This window comes from Tasmannia lanceolata, unplaced genomic scaffold, assembly GCF_043159265.1.
Source record: "Tasmannia lanceolata isolate RefF3 unplaced genomic scaffold, GAP_Taslan_0.1 ptg000006l, whole genome shotgun sequence".
Lineage (NCBI taxonomy): Eukaryota > Viridiplantae > Streptophyta > Magnoliopsida > Canellales > Winteraceae > Tasmannia > Tasmannia lanceolata.
Genome location: NW_027518683.1, coordinates 1,012,888 through 1,034,776, shown reverse-complemented (window position 1 = coordinate 1,034,776; position 21,889 = coordinate 1,012,888). Strand labels below are relative to the sequence as shown.

Below are 21,889 nucleotides of genomic sequence, written 5' to 3'. Positions count from 1 at the left end.
ATAATGGTTTCATTCTTGTTTCAGATCGGAGTCTCATTATCTCATGTTTGTTTTAGACTAATATTTGCTTAATCCTAAGATCTGTTAGTTTGTAATTTTTTTTTTGAAAGGTACACATTTTTCTTGTTCCGAATTATGGTTATTTATCAATAATTTTAAAGAGTAGTTTCCTTATGCATTAGGAATCCCAACAGTGGAATCTTTGGCATCAGTGAAAAAAAAATTGGATTAGAAAGCTTATCTTTATTATCGTGCATGAAGGGTCTTGCAAAAATATCCGTATTCCTATCGCCAGCACTAATATGGTTGCTGATGGGAGTTTCTTTGGGAAAACTAAAATCCAGAGTGGTACACCCATTAAACTGATCACACAGGCATCCAAGTGCATGTCGAGGTTCAAACCAGATTTTTGTGTTAGTGCCATTGCCAGTGAGGATCCAAATACAAGGCTTTGCAAATTCTCTAGCTTTGAGAGTTTAGTCCCTCTCTTTCGACTGGTACGAAGAACCACGTGGTTCATGTTCATTTCGTCAACCTGTTTGCCTCACGCACACACACACATACACACTGATACAAAGAACCACATGGTTCATGTTCATTTGGTCAAACTGTTTTTTTTTTTTTGAAAATTGATAATTTTATTGATCAGAAACATGAAGTAGAGACAAGATGTCTCTACATACAATGATCCATAATTGAACCCCGGAAACTACATTTGGATGTACCCCGCACACCATTTAATACCGAATAGCCCTTGCTTTTGCCTCATTTACATCTCATATTCTAGTAGGTCCGAGGCAGGTCATCATATCGATTCCATTTTCATCCCTAACCACTCCACCAGTCCTATCCATTCCGGGATTTCCTAATGAGCTCCCAAAGAAATTGAATTTCATCCATCCCCTAAGTGGGGTTTCCCATTTCGGTGATATTTTCACCACAATTTTCCTTTCCAAAATAATAGCTCTCCATCTCCTCAAAATGCCCCCAACACCCTATGTTGTTCCATATGGCTTTTATCCCAAGTTATTAGTTCTATCTTGTCAAGCCACACCGTTCCCTTCTTTTGCTCTCCAAAAAAGCACTGATTCCTTTGCTTCCACATGTTCGAAAGCAGGGACGGATCTTCCAGCTTCCCTTCCGCGTTTATTTCCTGTTTGACTCCTGAGTAATCACGTCCTTATCATAGCTGACCTCCCTCCTTTTTCTGTTGGTGATTCTGAAATTCTTGGACAGCACCTCAATAAGCCATCCCGACTTTGTTTGATCCGCCCAACAGCTGTCATCCTCCCCATGTGATTCAGAGATGTGTTTAATGGATTCAATAGCCATCTGCTCTTTTCCCACCCCGTTGTTTGACACGCCATTGGAGTTTGATAGATTTGGGATTTTATGTTGGCCAGCGGTTTCAAAAGTCACCTTCTTTGGGGGACAACTGTTCCTCCTAGCTGTCATTAAGATACCTTTCGTAGGTGGTTGCTTTTTGGATACGTAATGAGGTGGAGACATACTTCCGCCTACCATGTTACGCAACTTTTGAGGTCCCAGATCAAGGGCAGACAGCGAGTCCCGCTCAAGATTGTCATTTGAATTGACGTTTCCGATAACATATTTTGGGTGATTCATCCCACCGTCGGTCAGGTTCTTATCTTTCCTCGATCTTCCCGTGAACCAATGTGAGTCGTAGGATGCCGATCCGTCAGATGCCAATTTTTCAGAAGATTTTGTGCTCATTTTCTCCGGCTCGCTAGGAAAAGCAAAAGAACCTTTTGAGAAGTTTTCAAGCCGACTATAATGGTCCCTAGATACACCTTTTCGTAAAACGGATTGGTCTCCTTCAATCCAGAGAACACGTTAGCAGCGGCTTTCGAATCCTCGCCAAAGTTCCCCAGCTACTCCGATAGAATGAAATCTATTCTCCACCATCAATCTGACCACCGGCCTAAGAAATGCCCACTCTGAGGTGAAGACCTTAGCCTTAGCGTATTGAAGGTTTTGGGGATCACCAGTATCCATTCTCACCTCCATCACGGACCCGAATAAGCCGCCCAGCGCCTTCACCGTTGAGGTGGCCCATGCATGCATCGGAATGCCAAAGAATCGTATCCAAATAGCCTTCGCACCCGTTTTAAGGTCCGGATGCCAAGGGCATAGAGATAGCAGATATTCCCCAAAAACACTTTCACCCCTTGCAAAAATTCCAGTCTCTTGTTCTTCATTCTCAAAACCGAATATAATTTCGTTGCTGCTGCAGATAGATGGTTCAGGTAGATTAGGTAATCCCCAGAACCACTTCGCCCATTCCCACACTTGGTTCAACTCCCATTTGGGATTTTTTAGTCTACCGATAAGACAAGTTCTCAGATACTTGATTCGATTCTGGACTTCTAGCCTGGATACTTCCACCATTTTTTCTTGCCCGTTTTCCGTGGTCATAGTTGTTCCGGTCTTCGGCCATAGAATCGATGAATCTCCATTATCAACGATTTTTTTGTTCCCAGCAGGTGTAGTCCATGGGCGTTCATTACATCTTCTACATATTTCCCTTCTCCGGAAGTTGTGGTAGCTACATCTTTTACATGTCCAATCCGCTGGTAAAAATCGCACCTTCCAATCTTCCCTCCGGTGTTCTGCCGTGCGCGTCTTCCCATCCTCTGCGACTTACCATCCCGTCGACTTCCCATCCTCTGCGACTTCCTATCCCACAATCTCTTGCGGTCAAACTGTCTGCCTCACGCACGCAAGGTACTTCATTGTAACCGGCTCCATGAAATGCCACGCATACAATGGGCCAGGCCAGGAACCATTGTCCTTCATAGCATGGCTCTTATATACATTTGGTCTGACTAAAATGGTTTTATATCAAGTAAGGGCCTTCAATTTTATTTATCTTTTAGATTTTGAATTTGGTTTGTTTTTGACTTTTTGTTACACGAAACCACAAGTCAAAGCAATAGTTACATTGTAACAGGTAACTAGCGTGGCTATATGAGGCCCCTTTTACACCAAAGTCAATGAAATATGCCTGGTATTCTACTCTATGAATAAGGATAAATATATGAGCATCTTCGTAAATGATATTAAGTTAAGAGGATTGTTTTATACACTTAGCAGATATTTCTACTTTCTAATAATTGCTTGATCTCAATAAAAAGCTATGTTTCTTAGAGGAGTGCTAGCAGGAAGCCTGAGGAGGATACATGGCGGGGACTGCCACTCCCTATGTGTCCTTTATGTGGGCCAATCCACCTGCATGGAGCGCAGGGAAAGGCAGACCCGGCCCTGCATCGTCCTTGGGCCTCCTCAAATCATTTTCCATGTTCATATCATGACAGTTTAAGTTCCGGATTTAGCATATATCCGAAACACTTCCGCCTAACAAGTTGTCTTCTACTAACTTGACCTTGTTATGTAGGATCATGGAATTCTTCGTGATGGCATTAAGGAGACCGCGGCTTCAGAAAACGAACTATCAAGGAGGACGATCTCTCAAGATTTGAACCGACATGCAGCAGTTGTTCTTGAAGGGAGGGCTTTAGGTAGCAGTCTCTGCAACTCGATGCTCAAGTATTAGGTTCTCAAGAGTTTCCCTTTGTGTGATCAACATCAGCTTGTATAAATAAATAACCACTAGAAAAAAAAATCAGCTTGTTCTATGGCAGTGTTTATCTTGATCAATGGAACTAAGTCATTAGAAAATTCAGCAAGTAAATAAGAACCAGTTCTTGTTTGAGAACTCAGCCAATTTTTTTTTATACTATTTATGTCTTTTCTTTTTGGTCACTGTTTCATTTATCTTTCCAACATATCTTGAAACTTCTTATTAACACCTGTTCCATGAATATCCAATTATTTCCCTCATCTTTACAAGAAATTTCTGTGTGCTTCTTTGATGAATTGATAAGACAATGAGGACATCTTTCATTAAGTTTTAATCAGATGGATGAAAATAAGGTCCAAACGATTGTTAGTAGGTTAATTTATCTCTGTAACATCATACAATAAGAACTAGAGGATATTAGATATTATATTATAATTGCCTATAAATATGGAACACACTTACCACGTCTTTTTTATTATCAACTTGATGCAGATAATAGGATTTATTTCCTCATTATTTAGTTTCTAGTATTTTTATTTCCATATTATTAGTTTCTAGGATTTTATTTTCCATCTTATTTTTAGGAATTCTAAATTTAGTAGGTTTCTATCTTTTAGGTTGTTATTTGCCTATATATAGGCTTCTTTGCAGCTTATTTTGTAACTTTGATGATTAATTGAATGAATTGAGATTCTTCCCTCTAATTTCCTCTCTTCTTCTTCTCCAAGTCTTCTTCTCCTCTATTCTTCTTCTTCTTCTTATCCTATTCTCTTCTATTATCTTCTTCCCCTATTCTTCTAATTCTATCCCCTTTCGTCTATTTCTCTCCCATTTCGTCTATTTCTCTCCCATTTTCTCAACTTTTCTTCACGGTGCTGCATCAATTTGGTATCAAAGCCAAATATCCAAGAGTCGAAACTTTCGGAATCGCCAAGCAACAGAGCCGTGATATGTCCGGCAATCAAGAAGCAACAGATTGGGGGTTCATCATCAGCCGCTGCTGCCCTCTTCAATCAACCAGATTTTCCGATTAACTGCAACCCCTGTTGTTTCACATAGAAAACTACCATAGAAATACCCTCCAAAACCTGTATACCTTCAGGCCTTTTTTACCCAAATCAATTTGCCCCAAAACCCACATCAGCCCCACTATAACCCTCTTAAAACATTACCCAAAGCATCCGTCAAAGCACTCTTTTCCGTTAGCCAAACCCTATTATCATCCCATATTTCAGCCCCCGAATTCCTTGATTCCAAACCTTAACTCCTCTACCAACACCCCTAGCCTTAATCTCAGCCCAACCTCCTTTTATTCCCAGCTATCACCCTCCAATGTAACAACAGATTACACCCAATAAATAGTCACCTAAGCCTACCCGAGACATCCTAAAAGTCAGCCCAAGATCCCTTTTCTATCACCCATTGCTAAAGAACCCTTCTATTTGTTCAGATTTTCCTTACCCAAGAACCTGCAGATTCTAATCCTACTCCTATTGATTGATTTATTAAATAAACGCAAGTGCACGGATCGTGTAAATACGGGTCGAACTCAGGGAAGAGAAATCTAGTTGTCAATCCTATTCTTGTACCGATTAGAATACTAGCTATGATATAATGTTGCCTGGAATGGACTCAGGATTTCCGTGGACTTAGACCTCGGAGCCAACACTATATATAAGCGTATATTCTATTCAATCCAAGAATCAAATTTAACTAAGATCTTTTTTATTTAAAATCCTAATTTAGGCAAAGTGTACCAAATTTTAATGATCTCTATTAACTACTTATCTAATTTAATTAGAAAACTAAATTCTAAGGGCTTAAGTAAATTGGAAAATCCCATTAAAAAAAAAAGTAAATTGGAAAATTGCAAAAGTAATTTGGAATAGTGTAAAAACCTTAATTCAATATAAAAGATTATTTAGGGTTAGAATCCACCATGGGCTTGGATTAGATTGATTAATTAAAATAATTTTTGTGTATTGAATTGTATATTTGATAATTAGTCTATGGGAAATAAGATCAATGGATGTCATTGCCCATGAGTAATTTATCAAAGACACACTCCAATTTTAAAGGCTATATAAATATTTATAATGTTCCTAGCAATCACTCATACGAAAGGGAAGCGCCAATGGCATGAATGATTGGTATGCAACAATTATAAACCATTAATTCCATACCATTAAATTTAATTGAAAACCTTTCTCCTTCCCCATGGTTTCATCTAAACCCTAAGTATATATAATTTAGTTACTCATGAAGAAAGTCAAAGAAACAAAAATAAAAAGTAGAAAGAAGAGAATTGCCATTAAGAACTTGAGAAGGAAAAATAAAACAAAAATACATCAAATTGTAATTTAAAATAAAGAGCAAAATAAGAAAAACTTATTCTTTTTCTCCTTCAATGGTTGAATCATTGTCCTCCTTCAAGCCTTGATCGGATTCCTCTCGTCGATACGAGCCAACGGATCCGACCACGCACGAATCGGAGCTAAAATGAAGAAGTTATGGTCCGTTGAAGTTTTAGAAAAAAAATAAAAAAAATTGCTGAAGACGCGACGAGAATAAAAATTCAAGAAGATGGGAGAGAGTTCAAGAGAGATAGATATATAGATTTTGGGTGAGAAGGGTTGCTAAATTAAGGGATTGAAAAAGATTTAAGGTGGAAATTAAAAAGCTAATCTTAGGAAGCAAATAAAATGACAAGATTAAGGCTTGAATGGGCTTTCTATATCTCTTCTAAAAAACACATGTGTTACTTTCCTATTTTTTTTTCTTTCCAAAGGTTTGTCTAAAACCTTCTAATTATTTTGTCAAGCAACTTTCTAAATGGTAGAAAAATAATAGAAAGTTTTTAAGTTGAGGAATATGTGCATGAAAGGACCAAATTGTCCCTATCTTTCGAATGAATTGCAACCATGCCATATACTTTCGCAAATGGCAAATCTACCCTTCCTTTGTAATGCACATAAACAACTAATAATTCCCTTCTCCTCTCTTGATCATTTCAATCTCAACCATTGGAATTAAGATCCTTTCTCTTCTCTTGTTTTTTATCTTCCATCCTTGAAATTTCATCTTTCAAAGCAAAATAAGGGGGTGTGGCATTATCAATTTGATCCTACTAAAGCATCATGCCAATTCGGCCAACCAAGGTATCTTGGAACTTTGGATTCTTATGGCAATTGGTGATTTCTTCACTATTTCATATGTTAAGCTCCATTTCCTTCATAATTCCAATAAAAACCCTGAAACAACAAAAACAACAAAAATACCTTAGTAGCACCGCTTAAAATATAAAATATGCATGCATCCTACTACTACCATTCACAGTTGAGCTCCACACCCACCACCCAGTTGCAGTTTTCCACGACCATATCCTGGTGACAATCCGACGTGCACCATCACTGAGGGTAATTGCTGCTCCAAAATCCGTCGTGTGTCTCCTAGCCTAGGGTGTTTTCATGCTATGCACGTTTTCTGGAAAGAATAGAGATAAGGTCGGTTGCCTTCTATTTCTCTGCATTAGTAGGTAACGTAGTAACCTACAATAATAGGTCACTAAAAGTTAAAAAGAGAGAGCGGAAACTTTCTATTTCAGTGGTAAACAGAGAACATGTCTCTCTCTCACACTCTGACGAGCATAGAGAGGAGATAGGCATAAGGTGGGTCCCAAGTAAGACCAACAAAAGTAACTTGCCCACCAAGCTTCCACAAAAAGGCAAAAGGTATAGGCAAGTGCACAGTAACGAGCCATCAAAGGTTTATATTTTCCAACCCCCCTTTCTTCCCTTGGGCACCCCTTCTTTATTTGGAAAAAGGAACCTCCCCCCCCCCGTTTTGTACCCCTAGGCACCCCCTTCCAAAAAAATTAGAAAAGAAAAGAAAAGAAAAAACAGAAATTGAATTTTCTTTACTTTTTCTATCTCTACCCCACCTCATTTTCTCTCTCCTCACCCGAGCTATTTCTGCTCAAAATTGGCCCTCGACCTCAACAAGAAAGTTATCCGTGACAACTTTTAGAGTGCATCCGGCCTATTTTTAGCAGCGGACAACAGTCTTCAGCACAGTTTCAGGAGCCATCTCAGCCATTGATCGCGGCCCTTCTTTCGATCATCAACTTTCACTCATCCGATTTCAAATTCGCGACAGACGTTGTGCTTCTTTCGACATGCCAGAGTGATAAGACAGTTGATTTCAGTTTTCGACATCGATCCATATGCCTCCACCATTTATTCCATATTTTGATGGGTACGACGAAAGCTATTGGAATGGACGCACTCCCTTTAGCTATTATGAGGATGCATGTTTACAGTGGATTGATGTTCTAGACGCATATCATGAGTACAATGGCCATGATCACCAAGCGACTATCTACTGGGCTAAAGAAACTGTGTGACGACAAGCCCGATGCTCATGGGACTACATGGAAACGTTCCGTCGTAGAAGAAGCAAGCCTCCGATCTGTCGTTGGAAGGATGTTCGTGATTTTTTTATGGATTTTTATACGCTCCACTATCTACGAAGATTAAAGCGTGGAGAAGCCACTCGACGAGAAGAAGCAGCTCTCCGTGAACAAGAAGCAGAAGCCCGTTGTGCACGCGAAGCTAAAATTGAAGCTGGGAATTTAGAGCGTCGCATGTGTGAGTCAGATTTGCAGAGCCGCTCCACTACTTCATCCTTCTTACCCGTCGCTGATATTCTTACGGGTCCAGATGCTAGTATTGATGAGATCATTGACGTTGAGCCTTTGATTCCATCAGATTCAGACTCTGAGATGGACGATCAAGAGTTAGAGACCCAGTTGATTGCTGATATCGACATCGTTGCGCAGGATGCTTCTGAGATTTATGCCGCTTCGATTGCCGATCATCTAGAGAGTGAACTTCACTCTTTTGAAGCAGATATTATGGCAGATCCACGTGAGGCTGATCCGTTGCCTGAGTCCGAGCCAAGTGACCAGATCGTTGAGGCATTAGACAGCACGAGCTGATCATTGACAATGCCGATTCCATATCATTAAATGTGCACACTGATAGCATTGCTTCTCCAGTAGATGCCCCGTTCGAGATGATTATGGAGGTCGAGCCCGCCGATTTCAGTACACAAGATGACCATCTTGATTTTGATCATGGATTGATACTGCCCATAGTTGTTTTGCCGATCCAGAAGGAGATAGTTGTGATCTTCCCAGCTAGTTTACTTCTACAGCGCAGATTCTATTCGCCTGAGTCTACTTGGGCACTTTCTTCCCTCTTCTTCCGCCGACCTTGCAGATGCTTCTCCCGATTGTCTCAAGCGTTAGACATCATGATTGCTTCCGCCGGATTACGCGTTCTACTACTTCAGTGGATTGTTTACATCTTTGACCCAGCTGGACTAGAACTCGAGGGTGTGTTCTTTTTTTTTTTTCAACCGGGGGAGAATGATGCAGATATTAGGATTTATTTCCACATTATTTAGTTTCTAGTATTTTTATTTCCATGATATTAGTTTTTAGGATTTTATTTTCCATGTTATTTTTAGGAATTCTTATTTTAGTAGGTTTCTATCTTTTAGGTTGTTATTTGCCTATATATAGGGCCTCTTTACAGCTTATTTTGTAACTTTGATGATTAATTGAATGAATTGAGATTCTCCCCTCTAATTTCCTCTCTTCTTCTTCCCAAGTCTTCTTCTCCTCTTTCTTCTATGTTCTTCTTCTTCTTATTCTCCTATTCTCTTCTATTCTTCTTCTTCTATTCTCTTCTTCCCCTTTTGTCTATTTCTCTCCCCTTTTCTCAACTTTTCTTCACGGTGCTGCATCACAACTGTTTTATGTATTTTTAATTCTAATCTTGGATTAAGGCTCATTTATTTCTGCAGCTTTCGAGTTTATCTGTTTACGTGAGTCAGGTGGATATTGTAATCCACCGTGTAAAGTCAATATCTCCAGTTAAACTCTGTTCATTAACCTGAATGCAGATGTGGAGTTGGGAGACACAAGGACTGTAGCAGAAGCACTTGCAAGGTCCAAACAGGGTTAGCAATGTTGTTCTTATTTTTATTTTACAATTTTCATCCATGCGGCCTGCCGTTTCAGTAATCAAGTCTTTTCAACCATGGCTTTCTAAACATTTTGCAGCAGAGTTGGCCACTGAAACCTCAGATGTGAATGCAAACCAGGAGCGGTTAGAGCGGGTTTCTCGGATGACTGAAATTGAGGATCTGCAGGCACCTCGCAACCCTCCGCTGGCACCTCTTTGTATCAAGGTGTGAATAGATAGTCATGAACTTCTATTTCTTTATGGACCCCGATATCTAAAGTTATCGTTCGCGAATCAGGATCCTAGAGACTACTTTGATTCTCAACAAGCCAATGCCCTTAAAGCCCTAGGGGAGACTGGAGCTGGAACAAAACCGATCAATTGCATCCTGAGCACTGAAGAAGCATATAATTTTTTGAGGGAACAGATTTCTGAGCTGAAAGAAGTTGGATTGAGTGATCCAATCCTTAAATCTGATGTGGCGTTTAAGGTACAACTATTTATGGTGCACATTTTGTTGAAATATGGTCTCCAAGAAAGAAAAGGAAGACAAGCAAGTTCGTATACGATTCAATGTCCATTTATGCTGATGGATTAATTAATTGACCTCCTATGTGGTAGTGTAGGTAATCTACTGGATTAATTAATTGGTCTCCTATGTGGTAGTGTAGGTAATCTACTTCAAAGAAGAAACTTCTTATTGTGCTCTTGCTCATAGCATTTTATACATATGGGTTGGTAAACACCATTTTCATGTTAATATGATACTCAATGTTTACACATGCTAGGAATTAGGTGAGCAATTTTGTCTTCTGCCATTCAATTTCTGCTCCCCATAGACTCAAGGATTTAAATGTTGGTTTTTGTATGCATGTCGGTCATCACTCGCCATGAAAAAAAAAAAATCTCCGTTTCGTTCATGGATTTTGGCAAAAATCCTATAAAATCACGGAAGTGTGTGGAAATACATGCAAATAATGAAAATTTAAGATGCTACTTGAAGAAATGCTAGAATGACCACAAATCCACACTTGGAAATCATCACATAAGTAAGGCAACTATCCATAGTGGTTTAACAAAATCAAACACCAAGTGACATGCATTGTCGTGCGTGTCAACAGGAAGGTCCAATTTTTTTATGAAATGTCAGTAGTGCCCATTCTAAACTGGAATATATCCAACCACATATACATATGCTTCAAATAAACACAAAATCTAGGAAACAATCACTTTATGCCCTAATTTCATAAAGAAAGTGCAATTTGATGAAAGAGTACAATATAATGTTGGAAATTTAAAGGGATTTTTGAAAAATAAATAAAATAATTAAAAATTTTGATTGAAAAGAAAATTTTCGACTCAGTTAATTGGTAGATTGGGCAAGAATAACTTAGAAGCTAACATTTTATATTTAAGTTTTTTCGGTCGACATGACCTACAAGTATGTATATAAAAACGGAAATAATCACCTATCATGCAAAAATGTGAAACCCCAAGTGTCTCCATACTTTGGTCGAAATTTTGACATGTCGACTGAAGTTAATAATTTACATACTAAAGTGGCAGCGTTTCTGTCGACATCACCTAAACGTAGCAGTAATCTATACATGTCGACCTAAGGATTTCATTTTGGTGGGGATGGAAACGGAAATATGTTGATCATTTGTATGGGTTTCGAACAACATATAGAAGCATGCTTAGACTTGAACACAGATATATCCATTCTATGGTGGCTTATGCCTGAATGTTGAGCATGGGATGTAAGTTTCACATGAGAGATTTCAACTTGGGCTGTCGTGTCGTGAGTAATAGGAGCCCATGAGTGATAACCTGATGCTTTGCACTTATATTATTAGCATTAGGGTTATCCTTCCTTTAAGGAACCTGATGCAAATCACGGGCCCTCTTTGTAATTGGGATCAATTTCCAAGAAGAAAGAGCAGAAAAAGAAGGGCTAATATGGTGGTTTTGTCATCCGTAGTGGTGACATCATCCCGGTGTCATGCTGGCATCAATGGAGGGCCCACCTGGGTTTTGTTTGAAACCAAACATAGTATTACTTTCGTTCTTAATTAAGCTTTTCGATGATTTTTGTTTTTGGTTTTAAGAGTTGGTTCAGATGGTTCTATTTTAGTAATTATTTGTGTACTGTAATGTTATTTCCAGTTTTAGGACTTGGATTTGTACTTTAGTTTCTACAACAAGTCTATCATGTTAGAATGGACAATTTGGATAGGATTTGGAGTCTAGATTAGGTTTGCTTTTATTTGGAGGTGTATTGGTAGATTTGATGTGTGAGTGGCATAAAATTTCAGAGTTTTTATCTATTGTCAGTTATTCTTACTATACGAATAGGTAGAGCCTCCTGTCCTCTTCTATTCTTTTCTTTGTTATTTTGTTATTTTTGCTGTATATCTAACATCGATCAGCTACATTAGTTTGGTATACATGCCATCCTTCTTTCTTGGCTACCTTCTGAATATTGTGTTTTTGCAATTTCAGACTCCATTACTGTACATGGAAGGGGTCTATGCCGAATTATCGACTTGGAGAAATTGTAGATCATGATGTTCAAACTTCAGAGATATGAGGAAAACTTATGTGAATTATCCAAGGTTGGAATGTGAGGGAATATTAGATCCAAATGATGATGATGATGATCTAGAAGAGCCTCCATATGATGAGACCACAGTAGCCAGAAACTTGTTGGGTGGGTGGGAAACTCGTTTCCCCTAAAATATGTTTTTGAAACGTTTCCGAAACATGATAGAAAAATTGGGGAAACGTTAACGTATGGGAAACATTTTTTTTATTTGAATGGTAACAGATCTCATTGAAAAGAGGGAAGACTGAGAAAGTCGCCTGAAGGATTCAAAGAGAGAACTAAAAGAGAACAACAATAAATACATACAGCTCACCCTCACCATAGTGGGCTATCAAGGGGGCAAAAAGTCTAACAACTTTAAGTCCTGCTTATGTACTCCATCCCTAGCAAAATTGAACGCATGGGAAACATATGAGAAACTTATGTGAAACATGTGTGAAACCTTGAGAAATGTATGGAAAGCTTGTAAAAAATGTATGTGAAACGTGTGGGAAACATGTGAGACATACGAAAATCGTTTTTTAAAAAAACATACTTAAAAATTGTGGAATAGATATTTAAAAGGAAAAAAATAACAATAAGAAATATTCAAATAGAAATTTGAAATTAACAATTTTTAAATTTACAAAACCATATATTTCGTGTTTCTTTACAAAACCATATATTTCGTGTTTCCTTGTGTTTCATGTATGTTCATTTGCGTTTTTCTATCTTTTTGAAATGTTTCTAATGCATTTCCTAAGACATATCTCATGCGATTTTCTATCGTTTTCCCGTTTCTCGTCCCTCCCACTCCCTCCCTCTCTTTATCTTTCTCTGTGTTTCCTGTTTCCGTTTCACATTTCGCTTCCCGAATTCATTTCCCACCCTGGTAACTATGAGCGAGAGTACCTTACACATGTCAGTTGATTGTCTTTTGCATGCAAAATTTACTTTTATCTATAGTAAGTCTGTTGCATAAGCACGATCCATGTTTTTTTTTCAGTTAAGCTCCCACACTTGAGCATTCTTCTTAATCTTGTGTTATGCAGAGCAAATCATACCAAAGACCACTTTTGTTTCTTACTGAATGAATAGATTATAGATCACTAAGTGACTAGTTTATTCTGGTTATGGAATTAATTTGTACGCATTATCTTTTAAGATTGGAAGTTTTACTTCATTCATGTAGTCATGGCATGATGCAGCGTTGTTTGTATGTTCCTGGTTTGTTTGGAGTCTATGTTAACCTTACATTTATGGCAATGGAGCAAGTAAGCATATTGACCTGTGTTATATTATCTAGGTTATGAATGGGCTGACACAGCACCTCTCCAATACCAAATTTAATCTTGGAATAAATTCTCAAGAGAGCATCCTTGATAGGCTGCCCAACAGAACTAAAGAAGAACTCCTGCATGTGAGTTGGCTATGTTTCTTACATTTCTGTTCCTTTTCTAATGAACAAAATTGGCTTGTTGAAGCTTGGTGCATACGTTCCATGGAGTTTCCGAAAGTGAAAATGTGAAAGTTTATTTTAACAGTTAGTTATTTCTTTTTCCCTTAATTTGATTAGTTTATTATAATGGCTAGTTATATGCTTTTTGCCTTAATAAGATTCTTTTATGTTAAAACAAGCATTCTTGTTTTCAGCACTGGACATCTATTCAAGAGTTACTGCAACATTTCTGGTCATCATATCCAATTACCACTACATACCTTTACACAAAGGTAATTACTTCAGTAGTCTGCTTTTGCACTTGGATCATGCATACTCTTTGAATATTGAAAGATTTGAAATCTTTCTGCTTCTTCAGTTCCTTCATTCTTAATTGAGCATGTATCTCTAGCAAAGTATTCTGATAAGAATTGTGTCAGTTATCTAGATGATATGGAATCGTCACAAAGAACAAGTCCGGCTAAATATTGATTGTGAAACTCATTTGATTAATGAATGCTTTTATTTGAAGTACTCGAGTGTTACCGTATTGTGATTCTATCCAAAAAGAATTATACTGCCAATTGGCTGATATAGACATCCCCACATCTATTCTAATTAAAATGCTAATAAATCAAATAAAAATACGACTTAAAAGAAAGTAGCACATGTCCAATAGTCCAATAGAGAGAAAATTAAATGAATTTATACTAAATTGGCAGCTGAGAATTATGATGTGAAATCAAAGAAACTGAGGAGCCTTTATTTTTGTCATTGCGAAGTTAGAGGGCAGACATAAGCTGAAGCATTTTGATCAGTATAGTGGTATAGTGTGCCTGCATGTGTGCATTAGGGCTATAAGTGGAATTTCATATATGGTAGGCAGCATCATTGAACTGCACAGCAAAGTAACCATATCTTATGCATAGGATTTATGATTGACATGGGACCAGTAATACCTCGTAACTCTATGTGGTATTGACATAGAGTTGGGGTACTTGGAGGGGAGACTGGTCATTGTACTTTTTTATACTTAGTGCCTAGGTGTTCGATGCAATGTTATCGGTGTCGCCCTCCCACCCTCCGTCCCTGCCGACCTGAAACGTGGGTCGTTTGCGACCTGGGCGACCCGCAGGAAATGAAGAGATGCATAGAGAGAGGGAACACTTCGATGGACTAGGAAAATAGAGTTGCGCGATAGTTTATTATACTACCCCCCCCCCCCCCCCCCCCACCCACCCACCCACACACACACACAAAATAAATAAATAAATGAATGAATCATCATTCTTCCACTTACTCTGCATCTATGTTGCATTAGTACAAGTATGAGTGTCGGAATCCGACATGAGGATCGAGCGTCAAATTCGGCAAACCTCAAAAAGAAAGATTCGTGTACCCTAGTGTTTCTCAAGAAAATCCAGAAAGAGTACCATTGATCAAAGTGGAAAATGCAATGAAATATTAACACTTACACACACAAAAAAAAGGTTTCCTTTTGTTAGAAGAGTTAAAGTTCTCTAATATGTGTTGGCTTTCTAATCATACCATCATTGGCTGACGTATTTTTGTAACAGGTAAGCAGAGTGAAGGACGCTATGACGCAGATCTATCCCAAGCTACAGGTATGCTTGAAAATAAAAAGGACTTGGTTTTCTCTTTATGTTTTTGTAGTAAAATTTTTATTCTTTCATTTTATTTAATCTGTTGTAATTCATGATTTGTAATTTTTTGAAAATTTTGTATAGGAAATGCTCATAATAAAATAAAAGGATTTGCTAGTGTCCATCGCAGAAGGCATTTCGCCGATGGTCTGTTTCATCTGACAGCAGCCACCTCGTGAGTGAAGACAAAATCTGCTGAAAAGTGAGCCTCTGTGGCTGCTGTCAGATGCACCAGACCATCCACGAAATGCCTTCAGTGATGGACGCTAGCAAATCGCTAAAATAAAAGGATTATCTTCCCATGAAGTGTTGGAAACAACAATATTGGAGAAACTGATGCAGTTGTAATCCCTAGAAATGCACACATATGCACGAAAATGTTCAAACATGTACACTTTTTTCGTCATTAAAAAAACATGTATAATTTTTTATGCATACCAAGCCATTGTACTTTTAGACTTCTTTGGAGCTTGGGGACTCTAAAACATGTATTATTTTTAGTTGGGATTCCGAGGCGAGTTGATGACTTAATACCAGTCAAGAGGACCCGCAGCCCCGTCAAACCCAATCCCCCATCCCTTTCAAGAGATATGCTCAATTGAAGAAGAGTTGGGCTTCCGAGGCTATTTGATGACTTAATGCTAGTCAAGAGGATCCGCAGCACCCTCAAACCCATCTCTAATCCCTTTCAAGAGATATGCTCGATTGAGGAAGAAATAGAACCTTACTAGTGGTGCCATGCAGACAATCAATAAAGACCCTCTATTGACCCCACCAATGGACTGCATGCGACAAAAGTTGGGGAATCTTATCGTTTTAATTTATGGAGAACTATCATTCTTTAGGGAATATTATCATTTTATTTTATGGTAACTATCATTGTTTTTACTTTTTACTTGAATTGTTGGAGGATTATAGTGGGGTTTTTGGAGAACCCAAGTTTGGGGCAGAAACTTACTATTTTCTTCTGTTGTTGGATGAGAACGATAACTTCTTCCTTCTTTTTTTGTGTTCTAGAAGCTTGTTTTTGTGTTGTGAGTATTTCTAAAAGTTGGTAGGAGTCTTAGATTAGAAATCTCTTTAAGGCTTTGGTATTCAAAGATTTTAAGTTCCGGAAAGTTGGAATGCTTGTGTAGGTTACTGTGTATGTTACCTTTTATGGTACTGTTCACGTACCTCATTTGATGCGTCTAGAGGCTCCCCGTACAACTCTAAGGTTAATTCTATCTTTTTCTTCTTTATTACTATTTGATTTCTGCTAGGATTTTTTAATTGATGTTAGTCTATACCTTTTGCTGCATTACTTGGGTACTGGGCCCTCTAAATCTGTGACTTTCGTGATTTTATCATGGCTAGTTGTGTGAGAGGAGCCAACCAAGGTGAGACACGGGAGAGCTTGGAGGATGCAATCAGCTAATTACTTGGGAGGAGAGGATTTTTTTCTACCTCGTCAATTTATCAGTCAATGCTTCCAACATTTGAGAAAGATAATAGAGAACATAACAGAGAAGTGAGAAGAATATGGATTCTTCTAGCATCAAAACAACTTTAGGAGGCCAAAACGAACCAGAAAACCTGCTTCCAAATCGAACTCCATGTGAAGAGCCATTGGAAGAGGATATTTTTGCTTAAAATTTTCATGTTCTTGAGTGAGGTAGTAAAGAAAGATCTCCAATACCAATCGGTGGCATGAAAATCACGACGATTTTCAGAATGTTATGTGGATTACATTGGATATTAGATGAGTATAGTATTATGATGAGGGGGACGTGCAGGATTTCTTTCGACACTACTATGAGGAAGACATTAATGATGAGACAACACATGATGGCGGCAAGACGGAAGCGCGAGAGGACTAAAGTAAATATTAATACTGTGAAAGGAATTGGGTAGATATTGAAGAGGAAGAAAAAAAAAGATGTACATTTGAAGAGCATAACATGGATGGTTCTATGGGAGTGAAGCCTTTGCCCTAGTGGTGATGCACTTAAGTGTGCAGCGTAGAGGTCATGGGTTCAAACTTCATCCTCACCAATCATTAAAAAAGAAGTGGATGATGAGGAATGTGAAGAGGTGGGGGATTATTTCTTGTTGGTTCGAGGAGCAGCCTTCTCTCTGCATGACAATGTTGAGGATTCAAGGTTGCTGTGCAAGATGATTATCTTCAACAATCCACAGGGGCGTCAATGGATCAGATCCACTGGCTTCTCGGATCCAAAATTTATATTGTAATCAGGTTGGATCAGGATTTGGGCCTTATCAGTGCTTTTGCTAAACCATGATCAAGGTTTCAAATTTCGGTATTGGTTTCGGCCGGCATGGAAACAAAAACATTTAAATTTCAGTTGGAAATTTCGGTGGAAATCTTGTAAAATCACTGGAATGTATGGAAATATATGAAAATGAAACTCTAAGATGAAACTTCGAGATATGCTAGAATTAGCACAAATACATACTTAGAGACTGTAACATAAGCAAAAAAGCTATATATAATGGCTTAATCAGATCAAACACCTAGTGACTTGTGTTTTTGCATGTCTGGAATAGTAAAGTCAATAAAGACGTACAAAATAATGAAAGTATAAGAAAGTACAATGACCAGCCATCCCTCCTAGGACCCCCAACTCTATGTCAATACCACATTTTTTTTTTGAAATGGTAGCAAATTTTATTAAAAGCAAGGAAGACCAAGGTGGTCGAAGTACAAAGGCATATGAGCTGTACAAAAGGATTACAAAATGCAAAAGAACTCAAGGCGGAAGCTCATCATAAAGAACAAAATAATATAAGGATACTCCATCCTTAGCTAGCCTATCCACCTCCGAGTTAGCCGAACGCCGCACGTGCTTGAATTCAATAGAGAGGTATCGCACCCAATCTGAGATCTCATCGAACCATCTATCAAATCTCCGAGGATGGTTTTTGGGATCCTTGAAGCCATCGAATGACATTTAAAGAATCCCCTTCTATTACCGCGTTGTTCAACCCCTCTCTTACCAGCAAGCAGCAATTTCAATCCATGGTAAACAGCACGCACCTCTGCATCAGTAGAGTCCAACACCCCTATAGGACCTGCATAGACCCCATAGTACCTCCCCTTTGTCGCAAGTGTGTGGAGTGCTTTGCCAGTTTAACTCTGTAAACTTTATCTCGAGGGAATGGGAATGATGCAAATCAATTCTCTCTCAATATATATGCCCGCAAAAGGAAGCATACCCATACTAATGATGTTATGTTGATATCAATAGGAGGACCCCCAATTGTCTGACCGCAACAATAGTTTGCGATGGAATCTTGCTATTTTCTGCTTATTTCTATTTTGGGCAACAATGGTACTTATTTTGAGGTTTGGAAGCTTGTTTTGTGCTGAGTTTGTTTTAAAAGTTGGTAAGGATATTTGATAATAAGTCTCTCAATCGTGTTTTTGTATTCAATGAGTTTGATGCGGAAAATTGGATCTTTTAATGCTAATTACTATTAATGTTATTGTTAACTGCACTGGTTTTTTTTCGCTTCTAGAGGTTGTGCAAACAGATCTAAGGTTTATTCAATCTTTTCTTCTGTTCAATTTGATCTCTGCTGGGATTTGTTTATTCTACACTTCTTTCTTCTTTGCTAGTCTGGCTGTGGTATGTGACACTTGAGTTATCCCTTACATGCCAAATTATTATTTTTTCCATTGACCACCACTCCAAATCATGAGCCTGTTGAATATCACGTGTTTGGCCTCATGCCCGCATGCTGACTGCTGCCTCCATTCCTTAATTCTTAAGAGTCACCTGCATGATCTACGGCAGTGCTTCTATTTGGCCAACAAATTTTGCTTACTGTAAAACTGTATTCTTATTTCTTTCATATTTAAATTCCAGGAGGCAAAGGAATCCGTGCAATCAGATTTCCGGCATCAAGTTTCTCTCCTTGTTCAACCCATGCTTCAGGTATTTTCTGTCAATCCGTTTTCATAGAACACATTATTTGGTCTGAGTATGAAGATAACAACGTCTGCAACTTTTAAATAAATGTATAAGATTGAAGTAGACGGAGATTCATATTTACTTCCAAACTATTAATGTTCGTTAAAAAACAGCCTACAATCGTTACTTCTTTTTTTTTGCAAAATGTCAAAGCAAGGGTATATTCTATAGTTGGCGTAAATAGATGAAGGATATATTTTGTGTGCTCCCTCATTTATTCAAGAGGGACACATCATTTTTTTTTTTTTGACAAATCATTTTGCAAATTGTTTGATGTGCCATGCCCAAATATATTTCCTATCAAACCGGCCTAGCAATTCATTGGGTGTAGTTTTCTGCATTAATCATGTACGATTTTTATTGGATGGCTCAGAGAGTTCTGAGCCTGCTGGATGTGGCTTTGTTGCATGGGTCATCCACCACAGAGCCCGCTGGATTTTAGATGAATGAAGAATGATGGCCCCCACTTCTTGTACATTTTGCTGGAAAATTTCTGCGTGGTTCATTTTTACTCGGGCTAAGCATTATATAATTCTTTGGCCATGCTGACCATTTTGCTATGCTTTTTTTATAGAAACCTAGGGTCTCCTGGTTAATTTATGGGACTTTGTGTAAAAGAGTAAAGAACAAGTAGTAATCAAATGATGTTAGGTTTTTACAATGGTTCAAGGCTTTTGAATTCTTCTGCTGGTAGAAATCAAATTACGCAAGAGAGTTTTATACAATATTATAAATCAGGGAAATAGTCTCACTAGTCAATAATAATTAGATGTCTGTCTAATCATGTCTGACAACAAATCAAATCTATAACATAAACTTCCTAAGTATGGCACAAAAGAAATCTACTGGCTGCTGAGATGACTAAATCTTATAAATTTTCTAAAAGTGATTTAAGTTAGGTAGTAAACTTCATAAAAAACTTTGGGTTGGTTTGTCTTTTCGTTTCTTTTTGCTATGAAGCTCAACACCTCATAGGTTTGTTTCTTGTGGACACAGGCTCTAGATGCTGCCTTTGCTCACTATGATGCAGAGTTGCAGAAGGGACCAATGAAAGGTGGGGAGAGACCTAATGGTTTTACTTAGCTAAATACTACTCCATAAGTGGTCTATATAACAATGCGGTTGGCTGCTAATCAGCCTTTTTTGTAGTGTATTCAGTCAAATTTTGGTTTCTTCGTCCTGAGTTATTTATATGCTTATTATTTGATATACGAATGAGAAATATCCGAATGAGAATTAGTTTCTAGATCTATTTTAATCGGAACAGAATCTGTCAACGATCCAGATCCATTGGCAGCCCTACTCACGGGAGCCTTACTTTAATGTTGCATTTCCCCAGGTGATTCACTTGTGTTAATTGGAAGAGCCAGTTGAATGATCATGAATTTTCCAAAGGGATTGAATCTTGTTTTGCTTTCCTTGTACTGACATTGTTTAGAGCCCTCAAGTTTAATTAATTTTTGCTTTCCTCTTTATATAGAACTTCTATCTCTCTTCTAGCTTTAAAAGTTGAAGCCAGATATTAATAAGGGTGCTTTCATGATAATGAGCTTATCATTAAAAAATGATAATGTGCGTAGTGACTAGTGAGATATGAATGAACAATTATTGAGGAATGCTAATGTGAGGTACCTAATCGATATGCCAAAAGCTTCAAAGCTGATGGAATGCTTAGGTTAGGTCTTTTAAACCTGTACCATACCAGCCCTATATGACTCTCACTTGAATGGCTTTAACTTTTGACTTCTTTGTTTTTTTATCACGTAATCTTCTCTACAAGTCAGCCCATCCGTGACTCTAAAATGTGACTCTGTGGCTGTTGTGGGTGATCTGATACTAAATATTAGTTAATATTAGTTACCTGTTACCTATCCGATATGCTAAAAGCTCTAGAGCTAATGGAATGCGTTAGGTTAGGACCTATAAACATGTCCCATACCGGGAACACTCAGGACCATAACAGCTAAAATGAAGGGTGCCCGTATGAAAGACTACCCACAAGGGTCTCCTCATTGGATCTATGTCACAAAAGGGCATTTATTATTTCTCTACTTTTACAATTTTTGGTGATGTTATAAATGCCCTTTGGTGATGTGGATCTAATGAGGGCAGGATAACTTGTACATCTATGGCCCCACATTGTTTGGATGATCCAAAGCGTTCGTTTGATGGGCCCTGACATAGATAAGGTGTGCCCAAAAAATCAGCTCCATTGGATCATCCTAACCTTTCGATCTATGGACGAACTGTCTAACTGAGGGGATCGACAATCCCCCTTGTGTACGTAGGGAGTTTCACTGGGTAGAACTCCCCATTAGAGAGAGGGTGCCCATTCCCTTGTAACCCATCCACATCCAACCATTTTATCCAATGTGGAATAATTTGCTTTGCATGGAACCCCAACAATCTCCCCTTCCAGGGGGGAAGTAACGTGGACCCAACAATCTCCCCTTCCGGGGGGAAGTAACGTGGACAATCTCACCCCTGAGGGACATTTCCTCCCTCGCTAGGGTTAACGTGGACAATCTCGCCCCTGGGGTTTCTTCTGAGATCTAGGGACATTTCTGCCCTCGGGGGCAAAGTGGGGTTACCACTCCCT

General features: G+C 38.4%; 1 protein-coding gene across 2 annotated transcripts in view; it reads left to right on the top strand.

Annotated features, from left to right (window-relative positions):
- LOC143879176 (general transcription and DNA repair factor IIH subunit TFB1-1-like) overlaps positions 1–20,772 on the top strand; it is a 35,137-nt gene extending 14,365 nt beyond the window's left edge. For both annotated transcript variants that reach the window (XM_077381393.1, XM_077381394.1), the window contains 9 exons: positions 3,416–3,539; positions 9,569–9,625; positions 9,729–9,856; positions 9,929–10,120; positions 13,521–13,634; positions 13,868–13,945; positions 15,230–15,277; positions 19,186–19,254; positions 20,287–20,772. In XM_077381393.1, the coding sequence (XP_077237508.1) occupies positions 3,416–3,539; positions 9,569–9,625; positions 9,729–9,856; positions 9,929–10,120; positions 13,521–13,634; positions 13,868–13,945; positions 15,230–15,277; positions 19,186–19,254; positions 20,287–20,373 (897 nt within the window). In that variant the 3' untranslated portion in view covers positions 20,374–20,772. The remainder of the gene's footprint in view (positions 1–3,415; positions 3,540–9,568; positions 9,626–9,728; positions 9,857–9,928; positions 10,121–13,520; positions 13,635–13,867; positions 13,946–15,229; positions 15,278–19,185; positions 19,255–20,286) is intronic.
- Positions 20,773–21,889: the final 1,117 nt, after the last annotated feature.